Genomic DNA, 12,500 nt, shown 5'->3' with positions numbered 1-12,500 from the left:
TCTAACGGAACTTCTGGTGCATCGGAAATCAAATAGGTCTTTACTCTCGGATATTCTAGACCTGCTGATGCAGCCAACTTGTAAAACCAAAACATATGGTGATAGAGCGTTTTCCATGTGCCCTCCACAGATTTGGAACACTGTTCCCTTGGAAATGCGATAGTCCAGTACAGCTTTGTTGTTTAAGAAAAAACTCAAAACATTCCTTTTTACTAAATTTATTGAGAATACCTTTTTATGACATTCTTAATGTTCTTTAGATTCTAGTTGTTATGATAGTTGCTTCCGTTTTAATTTCTAACTTCCTTGATGTAAATCTGTAGTTTTGGCGATATATATTGTAAAGCGCCTCAAGCAAATAGTGGATGTGTGCGCTATATAAATGAACTATTATTATTATTATTATTATTATTATTATTATTATTACCATTACCATTACTATTACTATTATTATTATTATTATTATTATTATTATTATTATTATTATTATTATTACTGTTTTGAGTAAACTTGAGACAATTTTTCCATGGTAATTTCTCTAAGTTTTAATTTTTAATTTTATTGTACTGGCAAGGCACATACCATTCCATAGAAGTGTTTTATCATATTCACGTAGTTCCGCCTATTGGGGGTGTGTTTGAGGTTAATCTCCTTATTTTTAACAGTTCTTTAGGAAGCAGCAAATAGTGCGAAGACAGTAGTGACCAAAGATGGTGGCCATTTTCAAGTCATAATGGCTTTTCTTAAGATATAATGTCAAATTCTTCTGCGCACTTGAACCGAAACAGTGTATGACCACTATCTAAGTTTAATTTTCATACTAGCTTTCGAGCCCTTTAAAAATATTTAAATGAGGTGATAGTGAAGCAAATGAGCTTTTCTTCGGCTTAAAAGATATGCCCATCTGCAGCTGTGGTTAGTGTTCTTGAGGTCTCCTTATCTACCCTCCACTGAGTCAGCTTCCTGGCTGACGCTTCCAATGTAAGTTGTAATACATCACTTCAGAATCACTATTGTTTTCAAGTGAACTAACTATTCACGCGGAGTTCCTTCGGGCCGCTCGGGATAAATCTCGTAGCAAATTCCACCAGAGCTCTGTGTGATGTTCAGGTCCTTCAATTGTGCTGATCCCGTATAGCAACTTCCCTCTGTTATTTTCACCACAGTAAGTTCGTTATCAATTGGCTCATTGTTTTCTGAGGCTCGTTCACATTTCAATGAAATTACATCGTCGTAAAAACTTTCCTCAGTGTTGCCCTGACAGTTCTTGATTTGTTCCTTGGCAGTGTGTGGATGCGGGTAGGAGCCGGAAGCATCTGCAACAGCTGAGGATTGTGGGACACTGTACGTGGATGAGTATATTGCTGAAAAACAAAATCTTAGTTTTATATTGCGTCATGGTACATGAAGCCATATTGGGGTCACAAATAATAATAATAAGATAATAATAATAAATTAGTAATAATAATGGCTTTAATAGAAGTGCATTCACCAGGTGGCTTTTCGTCTACTACTAACAGTTATCAAGTTAACTCGAGTCTACTAAAATAAAAAAAATTGGTAGAGTACCCGGAGAAAAACCTCTTGGAGCAGAGTAGAGAACCAACAAACTTTGGTGGGATGCGAGTGTTCTCTCTACTGCGGCAGCATGATTCCTCTATCTCTTCTCCCAGTAGCGACATTTCTTGTATTGACCGTCCCTCCCTGAGTAGTAGATGACCTAACTTCCCCGGGTTTGATTTGATATGAATACGCTCTTCCCGAATATTCAAATTTCCCGCTTGTGTTATGATAAACAATTTTTAATTTCCCAAGTCTTTATCGTGGCGCCAAAGCTATCGTTTCAATACTTCCATTTAAGCCAATATATGAAACGCTAAACAAAAAGCATTGTCCTCGAAATTGACTGGCCTTTCTTGATACAAGCATTCCCAAATGAAGAGGGCCATATGTGAGGACGATCATATTTTGGTGGGATTTTTGTGAAAGAGGAAATGTGCCAACTTGCCTTGTTCTCTTTTGTCCGGTCTCCGGACAGCGTAGGCGTGTTCATAGTCACAATCGACATTTGAATTATCATTCGGAGATTCGGTCACTTCATCAACCTGTTTAAAGAATAAGACAGCAAAAATAATCATTTGCAACCCCCTTTTCCTGACATAACCATGTAGAATTTAAAAGCAATTAAAAATGCACAAGTTAGACGGTCAGAAGTCATGAGTAATTAATTCCTTACTGCTCTGTGTGTAGCCGTGGAAGTCGAACTATTTCTGGCGTAGATTTCTAGATTATGTCTCTTCCTGTAAATGAAACATGCGGGAACTATCAGAAACTATCAGAAGTATGCCGTATGTTCTCCAACATCACTACTTTTGCAGGAAATGTAACATTTCTATAGCAAGTGATTCAAATTTGTCCAAACTCGTTTGTCATCCTTAAATCTTCTAATTAGCATCAATGGAAAGCCCTCCTGTTATGCTTCCTAAGCTGAAGTTCACTTAAATCGTTTTGCAGGGTCAATTTACTTGAAAGATTTTACAAAATAGCGGACGCACAAGTTGTTAAAACTAGCAATGAAGTATGAACAGCAAACTCTAAGCCTTTCAAAAGATTATTGCTAGTAATCTTGCAATCTGATTGGTTAATTTTCCGTTGTCGACAAGAGTCTACACGTTAACATGTCACGCAATGCCTTTTTCAGCTCTCAAACGTGGATGACCAATGAGAAACGTTCGGATTGTGAGAATGCCATAGACAACGCTTGCTCTTTCTTTGTGTTACAATCTTGGTCACTATTGGTCACTCTTTGAAATAAACATTATCTTTGGCGCTGAATGTTGTGGTAAAAAACAAATCGAAAGTGGTTCAGCGTTTTCTGAACTTTTATCGACAACGATATCCGTCATCACAGTGGTCAAAATTTGTCGTGGACTCCCGAAGCGCACAACATTTTTTCCACTGTGATGACAAATATCGTTGTCGATGAGAGTACAGACAACGGCTGAGCCACTTTTGATTTGTTAATTAGACAACCACAAGTTACAATCCTGGACAAAGATCGTTGAGACTTTTCTCAACTTTCGTTCTTTTAGTAACTTTTACAAAGACTCAACAATATCCCCTCCCTCCTTCTCACCTACAGAAATGTTGTTTACTGCATGATCACGAAGTGCAAATAAGAAAGCTCTCCCTCCCCTCAACATTGTTCAGGAGGGGAGGAGGGTAGGGGGCACCCGCGACAATAAGATTAAAAAGTTATTTGTTATTCATGAGCCTAAGAGCCTATCAAAACATCGATAAAACGTCACGTGCATGAGCTTTAAACCCGATAAAACACTCCTTATTAGAGTTCTTTATGTAAAGAGTAGTAATGAGACCCGATCGACTTGTTTTTGTTTTAGTATCTTCCCCTCACATTTTGAACCTTTGTTCGGACTCCCGAGGAGCAAAACACTGCTGCTCGTTTATTAAACAGTACATAAATTGTTTGGATATGGAGAAAAAAATGATTGTTAGCTTCTGGCAATGGTTGATTGCTACGTCTACTACTAGTACCTACCGACAGAGACAAATTTTACCATCGATTTTATGCAGGAATTTATGATTAGGAGCAAACAACTGGTATATCTTTACTTAAGCTGATTTTTTTTCTAAGACTACTTAATTTTTGTGATAAATTTTGTCCTCTATCCTTTTACTTGTTTAAATTATGGATATGTGATTTAAACCAAGAGCTTTGCGTTGATTGGCTAAGAGGTATGATACTTGGGGGTGGGGCAAGGGAGAAACTGTTCTGAATAAAGACGGTATGCATGCGAAGGAGAGAGATGGAAGCTCGCTGTCTTATGCTTATTTGAACTTAATGCCACTTGCAACATGTGTAAGTCTTTCTCAAGACCAGAAGGGACTTGGCAATAAAGACATAAGATAGATTTTATATATGGAGCATCAAACGTTTAACGAAACTGAGAGAATAAATGCAAGCTTCAAAACATCCCTTGCCCTTCGAATCCCTCAGGTTTTTATCTGTGCACCAAAGACCTTCAGCATATCTTGAGGTCTCCAACGTAGGCATATGGCTGTGTTGTAAAGGCACAAATGAAACCATGTTTCAATCTTCTCTTACGTTTGTATGTTGAAAATTAGGAAGCGTGCGTTACTTTAAACGCTGGCGTTGATAAACATGGTATCCCACGATGTTGACTGTGACTATGACAAATGCTGTTATCTCTGTTGAAATACCACTTACACGATTCTGTTCCTTGGAGTTTAAACATCAAACAGACACCGACAGTCACTCCTCCCTGACCAAAAGTGTCAAACTGAAACTGCAGCTTCTGTACAAATTGAGAATTTTTCCTTGAAGGATACTACTGCCCGGCAGACTGTTGTCTGTAGAAATTCGCAAGCTATCCCAGGTTTGCAAGGCTATCCAATAGGATACAGCCGACAAGTATATCTTGGTTTTTCCTTGAGAGTTTGCCGCTTCTTCGTCTCCTTCTTTGTCCTCTTGAGACTCGTTTTCCTTAACCTTCTTCTCAACGACTGCCACTGAAGAAAAGAAAAATGCCACCCGTCTGGTTTTCTTCATGGCGTTATCGCACTCGTCCCTTTTAGCACATTTTTGTAACCACAGGTCGTTAGGGTTTTTTGTCGCTTGGGATGCAATGTAGGTCACCTTTGCTGAAATTAGTGAGCAGTTTTCTTGTACGACGGGCAAGATTTTGCTGACAAGAGCACTTCGAATATTCTGCAGAAAGTTCAAATAACGAAACAACGTAAATTAGTTCTCTTAGACTCGACTCCGTAAGCTTTTATTCTGAACTCAAGTTTCCATACAGGATACATACCTTAATTACTGTTGAGCTGCCGAGCAGGAGCACTTGCCATCCCGGTACGGTTTTCAAACTTGAAACTGCATGGTGAGAGCAACTCAGCCTTTTGCTTTTATAGCATTTTCAGCTATTAGTTGATCTAAATTCCGGCACCCTCTTTTGTTTCTCGGAGTATTCATACTATTTGAAGGAAATAGCAGTTGTAAAATGTTTCCGGTATTCCATTCATAGGCGCTAATCTATTAATATGTAGCGAATACCTCACTCTGCGTAGTAAAGAATTTTTTTTCAGCTTTGAAACTTAAAAACGGAAACTTTTGTCTGATATCCTATGGCTTAGTATATTTGAAAAGCATTATTACTTTGAAAGCAATGCAAGAGTATTCTGATAGAGAACGAGCATATGGTGAATCTGTGTTTTGGCGTGACTATTTTTCTCGGGAATTGAGTTGTTCTTTGCATCCTCGATAATGCCTTTTTAACAAAGTTGCTCGATTTTTTTAAAGCATGTTGGATATGACGGATGCACGGAGACAGCACTTCCAGATCTTTCAATAGCATACTGATTAGCCTCTTTGATTATTACTCCCCTGTGTTACTGTAAGTGTGTCTCCGTCGTCTCCGTGTCTCCACTTATCTGTGATATTTTTATTGCCGGAAATAAAATAGAGTTCAATGAAATTCTTAAAGCATCGTGGATATGACGGATACACGGAGACAGCACTTCCAGGTCCTTAACTGGCAATATGATTAGGGTCTTTGAATAGTACCTTCCTTTTTGACTGCAAGGAATTTTTTCGTCATCAACTGTGTTTCCTACTTGTTTTCGGTGTTTTAGTGCAGGGGACAATTCGAGTACCGTGAATTTCTTCCAGTATAATGGATATGATGTAGATACAGAGACAGCATTTTTAGATATGACTTAGTCTCAGTCTTATTTCACATCTTATTTCAAGTTCGAATTTTGAGTTTCCTTAAGGCTCAGCAGTTTTGACGGATACACGGAGACAGCACCTCCAGTTCTTTAAGGCATAATGATCGTGTCTTTGAATATTACTTTCCTATCTAGCTGTAAACATGTCCTCGTTATCCCCTGCTTTTTTTTTTTCACTTCGTGTCCTCTTAGACAGATAGATAGATAGATAGATAGATAGATAGATAGATAGATAGATAGATAGATAGATAGATAGATAGATAGATATTTATTAATTATATAAACACCAATGAAATACCACACCTGAAGATAACATGTTATTTTCACACGAGAAAAGATCACTGCTGCTATGGTTACATATAAAAATCACGTCTTTCGATACCTTTCGGGAAATAATTTGGGCCGTTTCGTATTGAAAAATATTTCACGAGTGAGCGCAGCGAACTCGTGAAATATTTTTCAACACTCGACACTCGACTCTCGGACTCCATATAAAGAGAACAATAGATCCCGTTTACGCTTGTTCCGTTCAAGAGGAACACTTTAAAAAGTTGAGGCATTTTTCTGTTCGCAATTTGCTTTTCAAGTAAGAACAATGCCTATTTTCAGGTTGTAGTGAGGTCGGTTTTCCAATAAGTAATATTTGCTTTTTTCAAAAGGAATGATGATATTAGGCAATGATGATATTAGGGAACGATCATCATCATCATCATTATCATCGTCGTCATCATCATCATCATCGTCATCATCATTGTCATCATCGTCATCATCGTCGTCATCATCATTATCGTCATCATTATTATCATCGTCATCATTGTTATTATGTTCATCACCATCATCAAAAGCATCATTATCATTCGATGTATTTTGTTTATTTTTTGGCCGAGAGCCCACCACGTGACCTGCAAATAAGTGTTTTGCTGCAAATAATATTCTGCTCATGCGCAGTTGACATCACGCTCTTGTGAGGAAATGGCAGATCGGTTCCCCGAGCTGTTAGAGAATGATTCGACATCTTCAGTTGATCGAAAGAACAGTGAGAATACTAAGAAAGGAACAAAAATTTCGAGAGTATCTCAAGGAAAGAAAGGTAGACGAAGAGTCACTCGTGTCATCGACGCGAAGGACAAGTTAGCGAATGCATATGTACTAAAGAGATTTTATGCTGAAGCCAGAAAAAAGCATGGCGACCTTTACACCACTGTGAAAGCTTCACTTGTCGGGATACGCTTTGAAAACTGTGAAATTCTTCAGCTTTGTTGATGCCTAGTGTTATTGATTGTTTAGCCTGCGAGCAGGCTCTCTCTCTTCGGTGGGAGAGAAGGAGAGCCTGCACGCATCCCTTTGAATTTTGAATGCCGCCTCCTGATGTCACGCTGAGAGAGCTGTCAAAAATTAGCCAATCAGAGCGCACCAGAAGTAAACATTGAAAAAAAATACAGAAAACAGAAACCCACGCGTTGTGTATTTCAATTTGCCCGAGGCAGAAACTAAAAAAAACTGTAAAGGAAGGAAGCCTTCGCCAGAAAAGCCTAACAACTATTGCTGATGCTGTAAAGCGTAGCTGAATATTCAGTACGGTAATTCGTCGAAGTCCCTTCCGCGGAAAAAGTGTTTCGTTCGTCAGGGAAAAATTTAGCAGACAAACTTCAAACGACGGGAATCGTAATAGAGACATTCGTTTTCCCTGACCGCATCTCCACTGTGTGAGACTCGTCGACCACAACTGCTGCCAAATTTCGGTAAAGCGAAGCGGAATTATCTTTTTAAATTTATTTTAATGAAATACAGACATTACAACTGCTACATCACACTTTAATACTAGACAGATATTCTAATACCTACACCATTTTATTTCAATTGTGGTTATAGATATGTATTTTACTAATTCAATAATTTGAAAATTGGAATATTTTGTTTTCAAGTGTATCGGAGTATTGCGGAGTTACGAGGAGATCGAGCAATCATTTGTGGAGCCGCCTTTTCGGCTTAGCCTAATACTTGCTAAAATCGTGTAGAGTTCCTCTATCGTTAAATCAGCAACAGAGGCAGCCACGGTGACATGAAGTCGCCCTCGTATTTTGGCCGCTACGAAAAACAGTTGGGAAATAAGACTTTTCTCGAATTCTGTGGATAACAGAGATAGAACTTCCTTCCTTCCAGTAGAGAGGCCATTGCATCGCGTTGCCCGACCTTTAATTATGTAAAGTTATGGTAAATTGCAACATTCTACAATTTTCTCAGACGCATTTCTGACCACCTCATCTCTGCGAAGCGAAGAGGCTTTCTTGTTGTCGGAGCTTGTCAATGGTGACGTCACGAGGTAATTTAATTTCAGCCAATCAGTATTTTGCGTCCAAAATTTGGACGCGACATTCAAAATACAAAGCCATGCGGGCAGGCCCTCATTCTACCCCCAACCCCAGTCCCTCGGAGGGCCTGCTCGCAGGCTATTGATTGTTTGACTGTAAGTACAATTTGAAGTCTACAAATATAATTATGCTGAGAAAAAAACCAATTGATTGGTGCCATTACTCGACTCTGCAAGGCAGCGTGCGCTTACGGCTTCTTGGAAACAAAAACAAAAAACAAACTCGGTGATCAAATGATAAAACAATTATTGACCTCGGTTATCGCAAAATATGGTGATTTGTCAGTGTCTCGCAGATCAATTATTTGCCTCAGCCTTCGGCTTCGGCAAAAAAATTGATCTGCTCGCCACTGACAAATCACCATATTTTGCGCAACCTCGTCCAATAATTGTTAATTATCTTCACAATTTCCCTCATCAATCAATAACATCGTCGCCATCACTATCATTATTATTATTATTATTATTATTATTATTATTATTATTATTAATTTTTTTTTAATAATAATAATTTAATTCAAATTATCAATAAAAATACACACACTGAAAAAACCAAATAAAGAACTCTAAAACAAGTATTAGGCTTATAGAGATACAAATACTAGTACTAATTCTAATAATAGCAATAATAGTTATTTTTTTAAAAAAAAATTCTCGTTTCCTATAAACATGTGTATTAAAATAAAAAAAAATTAAAAAAATTTAAACAACTCTTAGTATTATACATTTGATAAACTAAAGGAAAGAAAAATTATAAATCAATATTATAGAATGTTAAGACGCTCTTTGCCATAAACTCAGTGTCAGAGGATAACGCTATTTACAGAAGAACAAAAACTATCTACATGCGACCGAGACTTCTATTTCTAGATCAGTCTCCTGTATATTTGGGGTAGTTCTCCTCCTAGAACGCGAGCCTCGCAGGCAAACCAATGCAGATCTCTTATTATTATTATTATTATTATTATTATTATTATTATTATTATTATTATTATTATTATTATTATTATTATTATTATTATCATCAGTATCATCAATCGTCAGGAGAATCAGCTTTATCAACTTAAAGGGACACTTCGTGTTGGATAATCGGGCGTGTAACTATAATTGCTTGCATTTCTGGACAGAATTGGCATTATCGTTTTCCTAATTTGTGAACCTTCCTTAGCCTGATTAAGATGCATGAGAAATGCAAATGTGTTGAGCGGCATTTAAAACTTATTCAAGTTCATTTAATTAACAATTATACTCTGTCAATATTGTGACGGTTACCTGAATTTGTATCGACGACAAATAGGAAAGGCAACGACGAATAGTACTATTGTGAATATTATGGAAGCTGTAACTCCAACAATGACAGGCACTTTAGATGACGAATCGTCCGTTTGTCTCACCCCCGAACTGGGCTGGAAGCGACCCTGTAGTGAAAAAAAGGGGATTAACAATTTAAGAATAAACTATATTTGTGTAATAGTTTCATAGACAAATGCAAGGGTATTTACAGCCTATAACTTTTGTTCGTATATACATAGGCCCTTTTTCCCGTATTTGTATATCTTGGTTATGAGTATCCAACGGCTCTATTAGTTGGGCAGCCTGTTTACTAGGAATTAAAATCGTGGGTAATTCGAAAACCATTGCACAAAAATGTTTATGATGCTGTGGTTCAATTATGGTTGTACTATTGCTCCACATAGTACTAACATAAGGAACAAGACCCTACGTTTTGATCTTTCCGCACACTACGACTGACTCGACTTTTTCGGGGTTTGGTTTCAATCACCATGCTGAACGATCGTAAAAGAAACTTGCACCGCTAAGCCTGTGTTCATTCTGAAATTATTCAAATCGCATTGATAGTTTTCCGACTTATAAAACCCCTCTTGTTTCTTGCCCTCCACTCCCTCTCCCCCTTTCCCTCTTCCTCTTTCTCACTCCCACCGACTCTTTCCTCTCTCCCTCTACTTGTCCCCCCCCCCCCCCCTTCTTCTCTTCTCTCCCTCTCTTCTTCCGGCCCTCTCCTCTCCGTCCTCCGGCTTACTCCTCTACTATGGCGTTTAACATCTACGACGGCGACGTCGACGACAACTTCGCTTCGCTTCTGTGCTATCATACGATTATGCCATCGTGCGATCATACCATCTCGTTTACGTCGTAACGTGAGCAAAGTATCCTAAAAATCAATTGGTACGAGTGATTTCAGAGTAAAGACAGAGAATGAATGATTCACATTTCTATGCTCACGTTGCGATCAAAACCTCAAATTTCGTAATTTCGCGTCGTTGTTATGCAGGAAATGCGTGGTGCAGTACAATTATTTTTCATTTTTCAACCAAATTATATTATTGTTTTGTAGCATCGTCGATTCTTAAACTCCGTACTCTCTCACCAGTAGGATTGACGATGCTCTTAAATTTACCTCAGTAGAACTTTGTTTCGTCTGTGTTGAGGTCTCTCTGGGCACCTGTAAAAAACAATTGAATGCAAACCAACATATTATGACCAGGGTAGGTTTTATTTATTTACAAGGCGAGAAATACCTTCGATGGAGTCGATGTTGTTTCGGAGAAAACAGCTTTTGTTGAGGATAATCTATCGGTTTCTTGTTTTCCGAGAGGACCTGTAAAAAGGTATAGAACTTTTATTTACTGTATTCACGGCCATATTTAAGACTTCAGGGCCCGAGTCTAGAACTAAAGTATTTAAACAAACACAACAACGATAAGAAACCCAACTTCCAGGGAGCTCTACGAAAGCATGCCGATTTTTATTCGGAACAACCGAAGACAAATCGACTTGGTGGCCAAATCTGTGTTGAAAGCCTGAAATCCCCCGCACCCCTACCAATTGACCACACCCACCTTCTTGTGTCTGTCAGTCGGATGAGTCAGTGCAAATTAGCCTTTTTCGAATCGAGCTGGATATGCATGGGAGAAGAAAAAAACGATTGTTTGCGACAACGCCAAAGACTGATGTTTATATCTCGAAGGAGTATGCAAGCTTTCGTCAAATGATGAAATTTTACTGGATCGGACTGTAAAAGAAAGTCAGCGGTGGGCTTTACAATATCACCTAAAGAAGAGAGCTTAAAGCCTACAATTCTTTGATTGAAGGGGCACCTTTTGCTAAAAACCTCCCAAAAAGGACAGACTTTAAAAAGAGTGAACTGTGTATTTGCGGTTAAAGAGGCTAAGCTTTTCGATTTAATTTATTTTAGATGTAGTGCCACTCTAAGAGAAACACAAGTTTTAAAAACTGCCCAGCTTAACTTACAGGAAACATTTCCTTGCACTTTAAAGAGAAGGCAACCGTTGTTGTAGCCCGGAAGCCCTGATGTACATCTGATACCAAGCTTGATCATTTGACCCTGGTAAGAGTCATCCAAGACCTACGAGTGGGACAAAATGTAAGATAAGTTATCCCCTTGCTACATAGATTTTGTTAGCTTAATTTTCACAGACGACTGTTCTCAGTTAGTAAAGCATCAGACTTCTTTGCGGTAGTACGCGGCTTGAAATTCCGGCAGGACGAACGCGACGGTAAAATATTGACGTCTGGTCTTTGTACTGATATCTGCAGTTGGTGTGAGCATCTAATCTTTTCTAGTACGAACGAGCAACCGAAGGTGTCATCTGAATTCTCTCTCGCTCTCTCTCTCTCTTCTCACCTCGTTAGGCCATCGATTTCGATGATGGCTGTATTTTTGGCTTCTTCTTTGGCTGGTGCTCTTGTGACCTACAAGGTTTCGCCTCTGTGCTGATTTTTCTGACACGGAATATCTGAGGTTATGAGGTTTATTAACATGGCATAGTAAGGCTTAAGTCATTTTTGAATGTATTTCGATACTAGCTGTTACTTAATCAGAGATCTTGGAATAGAATGTTCTATCTGAATCCTCTTGACTCTTGCTTCTTCCATGCAAATTTTACAATTTCATCTCCCAAAGGAACACATCCTAGCCTTAAAGCCATTTTTTGAAGTGTGTTTCGTTGTTGAAGTTTAAGACAATCTTACCTTTAAAAAGTATGCTTTTCGCCTTCCTTCGTTCCATTCAAGTCCAAAACTTGTTTGCAATTGGTTGGCTTTCAGTGTCTCCCTTTTCCCATCGCATCCAATATACCATGAGATGTCAGGGGAAATGTAACATTCTCTTCTGTTCAGTTTCGTTCGTTCCTCCGCAGTTTTACTCAGCACTCTCAGCGGTTCTATCTTGTCTTCATTGTGAAATAAGTTGTTAATTTCACAGCCTATGTGGCAAATGAAGTTGTTCAATTAGGTGGTTTAAAAACTTTATAGTTTACTTGCGTATGGTTTGCCTACGTGTAGCCGTGTTTCCTTCGGGGGGAGGGTACGGCTAAAC

The 12,500-nt window shown here is 38.5% G+C and overlaps 1 protein-coding gene across 1 annotated transcript in view; it reads right to left on the bottom strand.

Annotated features, from left to right (window-relative positions):
* The window catches only part of LOC138011663 (uncharacterized), an 18,021-nt gene that overhangs the window by 183 nt on the left and 5,338 nt on the right, over positions 1 to 12,500 (bottom strand). Inside the window, exons 2-9 of the mRNA XM_068858784.1 lie at positions 12,155 to 12,387; positions 11,414 to 11,528; positions 10,681 to 10,760; positions 10,560 to 10,604; positions 9,413 to 9,558; positions 2,237 to 2,300; positions 2,009 to 2,105; positions 1 to 1,364 (exon numbers count right to left, since the gene is read on the bottom strand). The exon at positions 1 to 1,364 is cut by the window's left edge and continues 183 nt beyond it. Coding sequence (XP_068714885.1) covers positions 1,033 to 1,364; positions 2,009 to 2,105; positions 2,237 to 2,300; positions 9,413 to 9,558; positions 10,560 to 10,604; positions 10,681 to 10,760; positions 11,414 to 11,528; positions 12,155 to 12,387 — 1,112 coding nt within the window. The 3' untranslated portion in view covers positions 1 to 1,032. The remainder of the gene's footprint in view (positions 1,365 to 2,008; positions 2,106 to 2,236; positions 2,301 to 9,412; positions 9,559 to 10,559; positions 10,605 to 10,680; positions 10,761 to 11,413; positions 11,529 to 12,154; positions 12,388 to 12,500) is intronic.

The sequence above is a fragment of the Montipora foliosa genome, chromosome 7 (genome assembly GCF_036669935.1).
Source record: "Montipora foliosa isolate CH-2021 chromosome 7, ASM3666993v2, whole genome shotgun sequence".
In the NCBI taxonomy this organism is placed as follows: Eukaryota; Metazoa; Cnidaria; class Anthozoa; order Scleractinia; family Acroporidae; genus Montipora; species Montipora foliosa.
This window is presented reverse-complemented; position numbering and strand designations above follow the sequence as displayed.